Here is a 13,073-nt window from a genome sequence, read left to right on the forward strand (position 1 = left end):
CATTTGCAATAACATAACTGGACCTATACAATATCATACTAAGTTAAGTAAGACCGAGAAGGACAAGATTATATGATATCACTTTTACATGGAATCTAAAAAATAAAATGAAGGAATTTATTGACAAAACAGACACAGACTCACAGAAAACAAACTTATGGTTACCGAAGGGGAAAGGTGAGGGGAGGGATAAATTAGGAGTTTGGGATTAACAGATACATACTACTATATATAAAATAGATAAATAACAAGGATTTACTGTATAGCACAGGGAACTATACTCAGTATCTTATAAACTTATAACGGAAAAGAATCTGAAAATAACATATATATATATATACACAATGGAATCACTTTGCGGTACACCTGAAACTAACATAATACTGTACATCAACTATACTCCAATAAAAAAAAGAATTCTGTCTGGAGCACCCAGATGGATACCACTTTTTCCCACTGGCAGGCAGCTTACCATCCTCACACCACACCCCTGTGCCTGTGGAAGTGTTCTCGGACCAGAGAACAAACCATCCCTCACCTCTCCCCTGGAGTCACAATGGTCACAGCCTTTCAGATGGTCTCAGGTTGCATCATCAAAGGTACTGAGTTCAGAACAAGGCAGGTGAGGCTCCTGCCCTCTTGACTCTGGTTAGAACATGTACCAGGTGTATGGTGTCTAGTCTTGGTCCCTAACCACAAAGAGAAGTTTAACAACTGGAGCTTGTCCAGGTGAGGCGACCGTCAGGAAACCACAGCAGTGAGGACCTTCTGAGGGACCGGGGACCAGACAGCTTTTAAGGGGATGAGCCTGCTGTGCGTAAATGTCTAAAGGCGGAGGCAGCAGAGGGTTCTGAGTGGCCCTAGGACAGAGCAAGGACTGCTGGGCCGAAGCTGTAGGGACGCAGATTTTTGCAACGTAAAAACCTTCTCTGGGTCAGAGTTGCCCCGTGTGGACAGGAAACAGGGACGGAATGAACAGCTCATGCTGAGGGGGGTCTGGAGGGCAGCCGAGGGTTTCCCCCTCCCAGACGCCAGCGACATGTGGAACAGGGACCACAGCTCAAATGCCCACAGGTGCCAAGTGAGGCACTCGGAGGAGCGGTCCAGCTAAAGGTACAAAAATTCAGAATTAAAACCAATGGCAGCGACAGCAAGCGCTGTGCATATGGAACAAAGTCTGCTGCAGAGGTGGGACAGAGTGGATGCACAGCCTCTGCCCAGGAATGTGGGGCGGCGTGTATTATTTCCTGGGGCTGCCATAACCAAGTACCCCAAACTGGGTGGCTTCAGAGAAATTTATCATCTCTCAGTTCTGGAGGCTAGAAGTCCAAAATCAAAGTGATGGTGGGGTCGTGCTCCCTCTGAAGCTTCTGAGGAAGGATCCTTCCAGCTTCTAGCAGCCCTAGGTGTTTCTTGGCTTCCGGCAGCATGACTCCAATCTCTGCCTCCGTCTCCACGTGGCCATCTTCCCCCCGTGTTTCCCTCTTCTTACAGACACCAGTCACACTGGAGTAGAGGTCCACCCCACTCCAGTAGGAACTCATCTTAACTTAATTAGTTACATCGCCCTGGCCCTATTTCCAATGAGGTCATATTCTGAGGTGACCTTGTCTTTTTGAGGGACACAATTCAAACCATAACTGGGAGTCTGAGGTCCCGTCCAGCTGGAGACGTGTCAACCTAGAGGTAGCCGCTAGCTTTGGTGAATTTGTCTGGTTTTGCTGTCTTGTCTTCCCAGCTTGCATAAGCTTTCTCCTCCCCACCTAACTGGCAAAGCCAGAGCCCCCCTGATATTTAGGGACTGACCCACCCTCTCTCTGCAGGACAGGTGTAGAGGGTCGGGATGCCTTAAGGAAGGGCTGAGAAGGGGCTCCAGGGCTTCCCTGTGGTCACTCTCTGGGGCCTGGGTCTCTGGTGCTCAGAACTCTGGCTCAGAGGCTACTTCCCGCACGGAGGCCCCAGAAGGCTGGGCCTGCATAGGCCTGTCACAGCGCTCACTCTGCTTAGCTGCTGGTTTGTGGGGAGATGCTCCCCTCTGCTGGGCAGACGGAAATCTGCTGTCCTTCCATTTCTTAGGGGTTTGTCTCCCTAAGTCACAAATTCACAAACCCACAGTAAACACAGTCAGGGGCCAGAGGTCAGCAGGGCCAGTTCCCCCATTTTTCAGTGGGGGAGATTGAGGCCGGAGAGGGGAAAGGCCTTGTCTAAGGCCACACAGGGACCAGACATGTGTCGCCTCCCTCCCACACCAAGGTCTGGGAAGCATCTTTTAGGATCCTGGAGGCGCGGGCTGGAAGAAAGCCAGGGTGGGGCTCCCGGGAAGTCTGCATACAGCTGAGCTTGGAGGAAAAATGGCCAGAGAAGGAGAAGGCAAAGAAGGTGGGCACCTTATTTCAAGTACAGGCATCAGAAAGCTGGACAGATACTGACCCGGCGAAGAGAACCAGGACCGCCAGTCAGTCCACTCACTCTGGATGATTCCCCATCAGCCTGTGTCAGTGATCCCAGCATAGCCTAACCCCATACTCCTAAGAAGTCATGTGCATACAGAACTTCTGTAAATCAGATGCTCTTTTTACCCTCTCCCTCCTTCTCCTGTGTCCCAGATACCCTGACCATCTTTCTCATACGTGGCCCAGTGGTAGCACAGTAGTTAGGGCAAGTTTACTGCTCTAACAAATAGGCCAGAAGGTATCATAGCTCAAACGCAATGGAAACTTACTTTTTGCTTGTGTCAACAGTTCACGGAGTTTATCAGAAAGGGTTGGGGCGAGGGGCTCTGTCCCACATAGTCACTCAGGGACCAGGCTCTGCCGTCTTTAACATATGGACATCGAGAGACAATCAGCAGAAAAGGGAAGAGCGTAGAGGATGGCACACAGGAGTTCTCCTAAGCCAGGCTGGGAAGTGGTGTACAGTAAATTTTAGTCACGTTCCGTAAGCTAGACCGCAAAGGATCCAGAAAGGACAAGAAAAACCTGGGTTACACGGTGATCTGATGGGAGGTGTGGCAAGAATACACAAGAATACACCTCACAGACCTCCTACCACAGCTGCTGCTCTCTGGAATCCATGACAGAGCTTGCGCCAAAGCACGCCTCCTACAGGTTGCTCCCTGCCAGTGACAGTGTAGCTGATGCACTAAGGCAGCTGGTTCCTTGAAGTACAGCCGACTCCTGTATTGTCAACTTTCGTTCCAGAACTCCCAGGGGCTTTGCTGAACCTTCCTTAGACTATGTGGCAGGTTAGGATGCTTCACCCAACTGTCACTCCCTCTTTCCTTACCTCGGGGTCAGACTTGCATCATGGTCTGGTGGTTCTTCCAGCCTCCCTGGCTTCCTCCTGCTTTCCTTTCACATAGGTGTTTCCCTTAATAAAATCCTTGCACACTCAATCCCATCTTGGTGTCTGCATCTCGGAGGACTCAGTCTAGCACAGGAGACTACTCCCTGGTATTGTGACTACCCCAACTCTCGTTGGGGTCATTTAACCCAGGTGGTGAAGATGGACCAGACTTGTTTGAACAAAAGATGCTCTGGGTAATCCCAGAACCTGCTAATTTCATATAGAGGTACCAGGGGTTACGATTTCAACATACTTTTTTGGGGGGAGGTGCAATTCAACTCATAACAGTCTCCGCCTTTGGTTGGGCCTCCAGTACTGGCCTGACTCCTGTCCACATTTCCCCGACAGGGTTACTCTACTGTTCTTCACAAGGGCTTTTCCAAACCTTCTCCACCCTCTTCAACATTTCAGCCCCGCAACTTTCCCTTTCATATTCAACAAATGACTTTACCTCCTCCTTCACAGAAAAATAGACACCGACAGAAGGGGGGGTCCCTTAACCTCACGCCGTGTCTGCCTCTCACTTTCTCCATCTGAAGGCTTCTTCTGTCCTCCTCACCATGTTCTTCCTCAAGTCTAATCTATGTTCTCTTTTTTGGATCCCTTTCCTCTGATGCAGGAACCCTGCACGTCTCCCAATTTTCTCCACATCAGGAAATGACACCACAATCTACCCCACTGGCTCAGGCTAAAATATCTACAAGTCCATCTTTATTATTTGCTTTTCCTGACTCTCATTCATCCTCCAATACAACTAATCTACAGCATGTCTGATTTGCTTTACCTTCAGAATATTTCCTAAATCCAACCTCTTTCAATATCACCACTATTACAATTCTGATCTAGGCAATCTAATGGGCAACTACAGGTAACTACCTCTTAACTGGTCTCACCACCTCCACTCTTGTCTTATTTCAGCCCAATCTGCACACACAGCCAGAATGATCATCTTAAAAGACACATCAGACCATTCACTCCCCTGCTTCAAATGTTTCAATGACTTCCCTTTGCATTGAAAATAAATAATTTTTTTTTTTTAACCATGGCCAACAAGGTCTATATGATCTGGTCTCTGTTTACTTCTCTGATATTATTTCATGCTTCTCTCCTCTTCACTCACAACATTCCAGGCATGTGGGTTTTCTTACTGTTCTTTACACAGGCCAAGTAGGTAATGCTATTACCTCAGATCTTCTCATGGCTGATTCCTTGTCATCTTTATATCCTTCAAATGTCACCTCCTGAAAGAGGCCTGACCATCTATCTACAGACCACCTTTACCCCAGATCATGCTCTATACAATTTCTCCACTTTGTTATTTTTAGAGTCTTTATCACTGTCTGAAACTATTTACTAATCAGCTCATTTTTATCTTGCCAGTCTGGTCCCAAAGAACATAAGCTCCTTGTGAACAGGAAGTCTGTCTGCCGTGTTCACTGCTGTCCCTCCAGTGTCTAGAACAATGTCTGGCACCTAGTAGGCACTCTGTAAATGTCACTGAATGAGTATGTGACAGGTGCCAGGGTTTTTAAGCAGCATGGAAGATTCAGGGAGGCCACTGTCTCACTGCTGGGATATTCACTGAACAAGTCCTAAGAAGTCCCTTGAAGGACAATCGTTTGGTCACTTGCATGCCAAGCTGGAACACAGGAATCCTTTCAAAGGCTAGGAGTCCTGGCACTTGGATCCAGCCTCCCTAGGGGTGCTGCATAAGCGGTTCTCACCGAGACCCTGGTACTGTGGCCAGAACGGTGTTTCGGAACACTTGCTGGTCTCCGTTTCTTGAGATCCGCAGACCTTGGTTCCCTGTCTCAGAGAAAATCCTGCCACTCTAGCCACTTCTGCTCCTCACTTTCCAAGCCCCTGGTTGGGCAACTTTCCCCATGCCCCCTAATTTAACAGAGTTAGAAGATAAAAGTCTTCCTTTAACTATGCTCTGGGAATCAAGGAGGGAAGGGAAGCAGTTTTCTTTCCTCCTGATGCTTCTACACCAGTAAAATCAAAATAGAAATTAATCTGATGATAAACTACTCTGCCTCAGCCATAGACAATTTCACTCAGGTTTCAAGGGACCTTGCCTCCTTATTTTTAGAGGACAGAAACTGAAATAAATCTTTGCTAAGGCAGGCTGGAGATTGAGGCAAAACTTTGTTAATGACCCAGGAGCCAGAAAAGAAAGTCAGTGAGAGAGAATCAAGGAAGCTAGATCAGCTGGATCACAGGGTGTGTTCGTTCACTCACCCTGCATTTAAAATCTTTTTCAGGCCTTCTCCCTGCTTTAGCCCCCATTAGAGCCTGCACCTAAGGGAAGAAGACCCAGAAAATCAAGCCTTGGAGACCTCTGCGTCTCAAGTAAAAGGTAAATGTTTATCAAACGACTGTATGACAGGTTCCTGGCTCTTCTGTACATAGTAACGAGTCAAGATGTTGGCTGGTGCTGCAGTCATCTGAAGGCCAGATGGGGGCTAGGAACTTGTTTCCTAGGTGGCTCACTCACTTGGCTTATGGTAGGAGGATTCAGCTCTGCACTGGTCATTAGCACTAATCATAAAAAAGCTGGAGTGCCTGTACTCACGTGAGACTAAATAGGTTTAAAGATAAGAGGTATATTTAGAGATGAACATTTCTTAATAACAAAAATGTCATTTGGCAAGAAGATGTAACAATTACAAATGTGTATGTGCTGAATAAATTCAAAATATGTAAAGCAAACGTGACAGAACTAAAGGGAGAAATAGACAAATTCACAATCATAGTCAGAGATTTTAACATCCTCTCAGTTATTGATAGAACCAGTAGACAAAAAAATTAATAATGAAGAAGATCTGAACAGCATCATGAACTACCTTGTCTAGCTGACATTTATAAAACACTACACATAACAACTGCATAATGCACATTCTTTTTAAGGCATGGAACGGTCACCAAGGTATGCCATATCATAAAACTGATCGGAGTCAGCAAATTTCAAAAGTTTTTCCCAGACCACAGAGGAATTAAACAAGAAAGTAATTCTAAAAATAATAAGATATGTTTAAAAGCCCCAACTATTTGGAAGTTAAATAATGCTCCTCTCAAGAACTAATAGGTCAAAGAAGAAATCATAAGGAAAATTAGAATTTTGGACTAAATGGAAATAAAAACAACAATCAAATTTTGGGGATTCAACTAGAACAGTACTTAGAGGCAAATCTATAGTTTTAAATGTTTGATTTAGGAAAGAAGAAAGGCTTACAATAAATTATCTAGGTTTCTACCTTGAGAAGCCAGAAAAAGAAGGGCAATTTAAACCCAAATTAAGTAAAAGGAAAAATTATAAAGATAAAAGTAGAAATCAATGTAATAGAAAATGGACAAAACAATAGAGGGTATTAACAAAGCCCAGGAGGGAACTTTGTGAGGTGAGGGAAATGCTCATTATCTTGTTTGGGATGTGGGTTATAAGTGGGAATTCCTTTGTTAAAATCCATTGAACTATGCTTAAGATTTGTGCATTACTATGTAAATGTCACTCCTTCAAATAAAGAACTTTAATAAAGAAAGAAAAAAATATGACCATGTGTAGACAGTGCTAGGGCCTCTTCCAGAGCCTTGAGAGAGTGCATCCAAATGAGCAGGTTCCCATGCTCATTGAAAGCTTCACCAGCTTCATGAGTTGCATGGCAAAACTGCCGCTCCCCCCCACTCCCTGCCCCAGCCTCATATTCTGGTCTCCACTCTCAGTAGTTGTGTGACCATAGCTGTTTAATATCTTAGTGTCTTGAATCCTGAATTTGTAAAATGGGAATTATTATGTAGCCTGTCCTGTCTCATTGGATTGGTGAGTAAATTACACGAGATAACTCAGAACACTAACTGGTACTTAGTAAGCGTTCAAAGAATATAAGCCATTATTACTGTCTTGCAGAAGTAGTTTCCTAAGGAAAACCATTTAGGAAATTCTACTAAGGGCCATGTGGACCTAATGGAGTGTCCTGAGCAGAGGTGCAACAAGCACAGCTTTGCCTTTTAGAAATAATCACTGAGGCAGCAGTGGGGAGGATGAACTGGAGCGGGGAAAGGATAGATTTGGAGACTAGGGATGAGACTATCCTCACACGAACATGGATGAGACATTACTGACCTAAGGAATTTTTAAAAATATGTAACTGTATTCAAAGTGTACAGAATTTGAATATACATAAAAATGTAACTAAGAGTATGTGTAAAAATTTTAATTGCTTTTCATATTGAAAACTATTAAGATAAATTCAAAATTACCTTTAAAATAAAGCCAAATAAAAATTACGGTTAATAAGTATCAAATTTTGAAATAAAAGTTTTAAAAATGCAAATAATTGTAAAATTTGTATGGAATACAAAAGACCCTGAAAAACCAAAACGATCTTGAGAAAGAAAAACAGAGCTGGAGGAATCATGCTCCCTGACTTCAGACTTTACTATAAAGCTACAGTAATCAAAACATCATAGTACTAGCACAAAAACAGACAGATCAATGGAGCAGGATAGAGAGCCCAGAAATAAACCCACACACGGTCAATTAATCTATGACAAAGGAGGCAAGAATATACACTGGAGAAAAGATAGTCTCTTCAATAAATGGTCTGGGAAAATCAGACAGCTATATATAAAAGAATGAAATTAGAACATTCCCTCACACCATATACAAAAATAAAATCAAAATGTATTAAAGACCTAAATGTAAGACCAGAAACCACAAAACTCCTAGAGGAAAACAGAGGCAGAACACTCTTTGACATAAATTGTAGCAATATTTTTTTTGGATCTGTCTCCTAAAGCAAAGGAAATAAAAGCAAAAATAAACAAATGGGACCTAATTAAACTTAAAAGCTTTTGCACAACAAAGGAAACCATCGACAAAACAAAAAGAAACCTACTGAATAGGAGAAATATTTGCAATGATATGACTGTTAAAGGGTTAATATCCAACATATATAAACACCTCATACAACTCAAGATCAAAAAAAAAAACAAAAACCCAAACAACCCTATTTAAAAAATGGGCAGAAGAACTGAATAGACATTTCTCCAAAGAGGAAAAGCAGATGGCCAACAGGCACTTGAAAAGATGCTCAACATCGCTAATCATCAGGGAAATGCAAACCAAAACCACAATGAGGTATCACCTCTCACCTGCCAGAATGGTTATCATCAAAAAGAATACAAATAACAAATGTTGGCGAGGACGTGAAGAAAAGGGAACCCTCATATACTGTTGGTGGGAATGTAAATTGGTGCAGCCACTGTGGAAAATAGTATGGAGGTTTCTCAAAGAACTAAAAATAGAACTACCATATGACTCAGCAATTCCACTCCTGGGTAAACCAAAAATACTAATTCGAAAAGATACCCACACCCCAACGTTCACAGTGGCATTATCTACAGTTGACAAAATATGGAAGCAACCTAAATGTCCATCAACAGATGAATGGATAAAGATGTGGTACATATTTACATTGGAATACCACTCAGCTATAAAAAAGAATGAAAATTTTGCCATTTGCAGCAACATGGATGGACTTGGAGAGTATTATGCTAAGTGCAGTAAGTCAGACAAAGACAAATACTGTATGATATCACTTATATGTGGAATCTAAAAAATTACACAAACTAGTGACTATAGCAGAAAAGAAATAGACTCACAGATATAGAGAACAAACTATTGGTTACCAGTGGGGAGAGAGAAGGGGGAGGGGCAATATAGTGGCAAGGGATTAACAGGTACAAACTATTAGGTATAAAATAAGCTGCAAGGATATATTGTACAACACGGAGAATATAGCCAATATTTTATAATAACTAAATGGAGTATAACCTTTAAAAATTGTGAATCACTGTCTTATACACCTGTAACTTATATAATCTTGTATATCAACTATACTTCAATTAAAATGTTTAAAATTACTTATTAAAATAAAGCCAAATAAAAATTCTGATTAGTAAATATCAAATCTTGAAATAAAAGTTTTAAAAATACAAATTGTTTAATATTGCAGAAGGTCCTTCTGTACCTGCTCTGCTTATGGTAAACTGTGTGTACTTCTCCAGAACCACAAACCGGAACAAGAAGAGAAGTAATATGAAATTTCACAGGTCTGGGAAAGGTGACTTCACTCTGTTGAGCTTGTCTACTCTTGTATACTCCTGGGGTGGAACTGCTGGTCACCCATTAGGTGTGTATGGTTGGCTTCAGTAGCTACTGTTAAAGAGTTCTCCAAAGTGGCTGTACAAATCCACATTCCTCTCAGCTGTGTGGGAGAGTCCCAGAGCATCACTTTGCACTTTCCATCATTTCCATTTTAGGCACTCTGGTGGGTATGTGCAATGCTATTTCTATAACTAATACATTCTTTATTTTTCTATTCCCTCTGTAGAAAGGGAATCCAGCTTTTGCAGCCAACCCTCCCTTGGGGCAGGAGGGAGGGAAGAAGCCATTTCCGGAGGGTCCATCAGCGGGGGCCTAACTACAAGAGGCAGGTCAGCTGAAGCAAGGCCAGGCAGAGGGAATCCCAGGCACCTGGACGCTCATCTCCACTCTCCGGCACATTACCTTTTCCCAGCCTTTCCTCATCTCTGCTGATTCAAATCTTGTTCGCCCTTCAAAGGCTGGTCAGCACTGATCTTCTCCAAAAAGCCCGTCATTCTTCCCCTTCCTTTCCCCAACTTCTGTCTTTACATTGGAAGGCATGGATGGGTGAAGGTGGGCAAATCATTAACCTCTCTTGATCTGTTTCCTTATCGGAGGATCATCTGAGCTGAGCAATATTGAGTCTAAGTCCTTATCTGATGTGATGTCTAATGAGCCTTTAAGAACCAGGGGGCGAAAGAACACAAACAGAAGTGTGTACTCCCGTCGGTGAGCCAGAGCGTCAGGGCCCCTGAACAAGCCTGTGCTCTGAAGGTCCTCATGAGTTTCGGTCAGCATGTGTCGGATGGAGCTGCGTCCTTGAAGCCACACTGACGCATAATCGTGCAAACCTGTTCACTGGGGGGGGTCTACCTGGGACCTCGTAACCCTCCCGTGCGCCCACGGTGGGGCAAGCCCTCTAAGGGCTCTGAGGGATTCCGGGTCCTTCCGGGATTTTGTGTCGAATCGGCTGGTGGCGACCCGACGCCGCGTCGGGGGTGGGGAATGTGCGGCTGCGCGCGCACCGCGGCGTTTACGCGGCGATTTCATCATGCACCCGGCCCGGCCGCGCGCGCCGCTTCCGCCGCCGCCCCCTCCGGACCTCCCAGGGCAGCCGTCTCATGCCCTCTCTGCGCCCGGCGCTGCTTAGAGCCGCCCGCGCCGCTCTGCTGCTGTCGCCGCCGCCCCGGCTCCCGGCCCGGCCTCCTCTTCTGCCCTGCCGGCCCATCAGCAAGCCAGCCCGCGCCCCGACCTCGTTCCCCGCTGCCGCCTCCCGGAGCAGCATGGATGGCGCGGGGGCTGAGGAGGTGTTGGCACCTCTCAGGCTAGCGGTGCGCCAGCAGGTACCGGCATTCTTCGCTTGCCCTCAGCCCCGGCTCTCCTCTCCCTGGTCCCCTCCTTCTCATCCTCTCTCTCTCTCTCTTCCCCGGGCACCGGTCCACCTCGCCGATTATCCCTCTCCTTCATTCTCTGGAAGCACTTGGTTTCTAGGCATCTTCCTCGCCCACCCCACGTTGGACCCAAGTCCCCGCGTGCGCCGGCCACCTTCCCTCCGGTGGACCCCTGTCCTCCCCTCTCCTGGGGTGACTTCCTCGGATCCCTCGACATTCTGCCTCCCTCCTCATGCGATCTGTTCTCCCTTCGCAATCCTTGTTACTGCCCGTACCACTTGCTTCTCCGATGGGGCTGGCATCTGTGACCCTTTGCTTCTCCTCCTGTCCTAGCTCAATAGCCTCAACTAAAGATTTCCTGTCCCTCCTGTGTTCTTTGTGCTTCCTGGGTGGCGAGATTCCTAATTCTTCCCTGATCAGTTACGAGCCGAAGCTGCGGGTTCTCTCTTCTTACTGCCTGACTCTTGTTTTTTAATCTTCAGGATGCTTTGAATAGTGTTTCCTCCTTGACATCTTCCTTCATTCGGTGCTTAGTTGGCCGAATGATCCGTTGAGGAAATAAAAATAGTTGAAACGTGGATGTGGGGAGGTGCTGAACTTTTTCTTTTCTAATAATGTGAGTTCATCGTCCTTCGCTTCTGTCACCTTTTCTGGGTTCCCCAGAATGAGTGAGCTTTCAGATCGTAAACGTGGGAAGCTGTAAATGTCCCTGAGTGACTCGGTGAAGTCAGCCATCCTTCGTATGGAACATTTTGAAATTTGATTTTGCGGAAGGGAGGGAGGTTTCATGGGCTGGAGAGCTTGGTGATTTAATACAGGCCTCCTTTTCCTAGGGCACTGCATGAATATCAGGGTTTAGAGAGAACAAGGAAAAGGTTATTTCAAAGGGATTCTCACATCCAGTCAGGTAGAGCCAAAAGCTCGTAATAGGACCCCGAGGATTGATGACCTAGTAGTGAGCACCGAATGGGTTTCTCCTGCACGGGCGCCTGATGCAATAACTTGCCTTAGCTATGGAGGGTGGATCCCTCCCTCGGAAATAATTCATTGGGGCAGAGCTGCCGAAAATTCGGCAAATTCTGCCACTTTATCTACTTCTTTCTAGTTTGAGCCTGACTGATTCAGTAGTGTTTTATTTTGAAATTTCACTATGGGCTTAATTTTTTCTTTATTCTTGATACCAAAGCGCTGTGAATGCTTATTCTCCATCTCCCTCCACCCACCCTCCCCAAATGAAATTAGGTGTGGTTCCTTTGTCTTTTCTCTAACTCTCAACTTTTTTTTTTTTTTTCCACTTCACTTTAGAAGGGAGAATACATCTAATTTGGAAAAACATACACCCAAACCCCTCCCTCTGCCACGTTAGCCTGGAACTGCAGTGCAAATTATCCATCTGTAGTAAGACTGTGGAACTAGTTAACTGAAGTAAACTTTGATGATGGAATAGGCTTCCGATGTTATTACTATCTGTGTATTGTTTATGTTGGCTTGATTATTAGTTTTTTGGTACCTCAAGGTATTTTTTGAATATGTAAGTTAGTTTATGTAAGTTAGTTTTTGTTTTTTTCCCTCATTGTCCAGGACCACACATATATTAGTTAACTACCTGGAACTTTGAATTGCACTGATTCCAGGGTCAATTGGAAGGGAATTTAAAGATCATCTAGTTAAACCGTTTTTTTTTCTTGTTTTTTTTTTTGTTTGTTTTTTTTTTGCTTATATGAGGAAATGAGACACACGGTCACTTCTACTCATTCTGCATATTTCCACTGTGAAGTTTGTGCAGTTGAAGGCATCCTTGGAGTGGGATTTTTTAAGGTGATTAATAACTGGTCTTGATAGTGGCATGTGTTTCAGATAAATATGTATTTCATATAAATTTCCCAATCTGCTGTGCTACGTGGATGCTGTTTTCTAATGATTTGGTTTGTTGATTGACTGAAATGTATCAACAAACTACCATCTTATTTCCCCTTTTATTTCATAAAAGAAAGTGTATTTTAATACCAAAGAAAGGACAGACCATAACTCAGAATAAAGAACAGTCTTTTATATTTAACAGGTTTAGCTTTGAAAAAAGGTCTAATACGTTGTCTTTTTTTTTCTTTTTTTCCCCCTTTTACTGCATATTGGTGAAAACTTTGTCCTGGAGTATCTTGTTTGGGAACTATTGCTCTAGGGCAGTGGTT

The 13,073-nt window shown here is 44.3% G+C and overlaps 2 protein-coding genes across 6 annotated transcripts in view; one reads left to right on the forward strand and one right to left on the reverse strand.

The window, feature by feature from the left end:
* Window positions 1–10,445, reverse strand: part of GGCT (gamma-glutamylcyclotransferase) — a 74,138-nt gene extending 63,693 nt beyond the window's left edge. For 4 of the 5 annotated variants that reach the window (XM_068549241.1, XM_068549247.1, XM_068549243.1 and 1 more), the window contains exon 1: window positions 9,378–10,445. The gene's annotated coding sequence lies outside the window, so the exon portion shown is untranslated. The remainder of the gene's footprint in view (window positions 1–9,377) is intronic. The other variant, XM_068549242.1, reaches the window with a different exon arrangement.
* A 123-nt stretch (window positions 10,446–10,568) lies between these two features.
* Window positions 10,569–13,073, forward strand: part of GARS1 (glycyl-tRNA synthetase 1) — a 38,878-nt gene continuing 36,373 nt past the window's right edge. The window contains exon 1 of the mRNA XM_068549248.1: window positions 10,569–10,836. Coding sequence (XP_068405349.1) covers window positions 10,615–10,836 — 222 coding nt within the window. The 5' untranslated portion in view covers window positions 10,569–10,614. The remainder of the gene's footprint in view (window positions 10,837–13,073) is intronic.

Source organism: Eschrichtius robustus, chromosome 8 (genome assembly GCF_028021215.1).
Source record: "Eschrichtius robustus isolate mEscRob2 chromosome 8, mEscRob2.pri, whole genome shotgun sequence".
Classification (NCBI taxonomy): Eukaryota; Metazoa; Chordata; class Mammalia; order Artiodactyla; family Eschrichtiidae; genus Eschrichtius; species Eschrichtius robustus.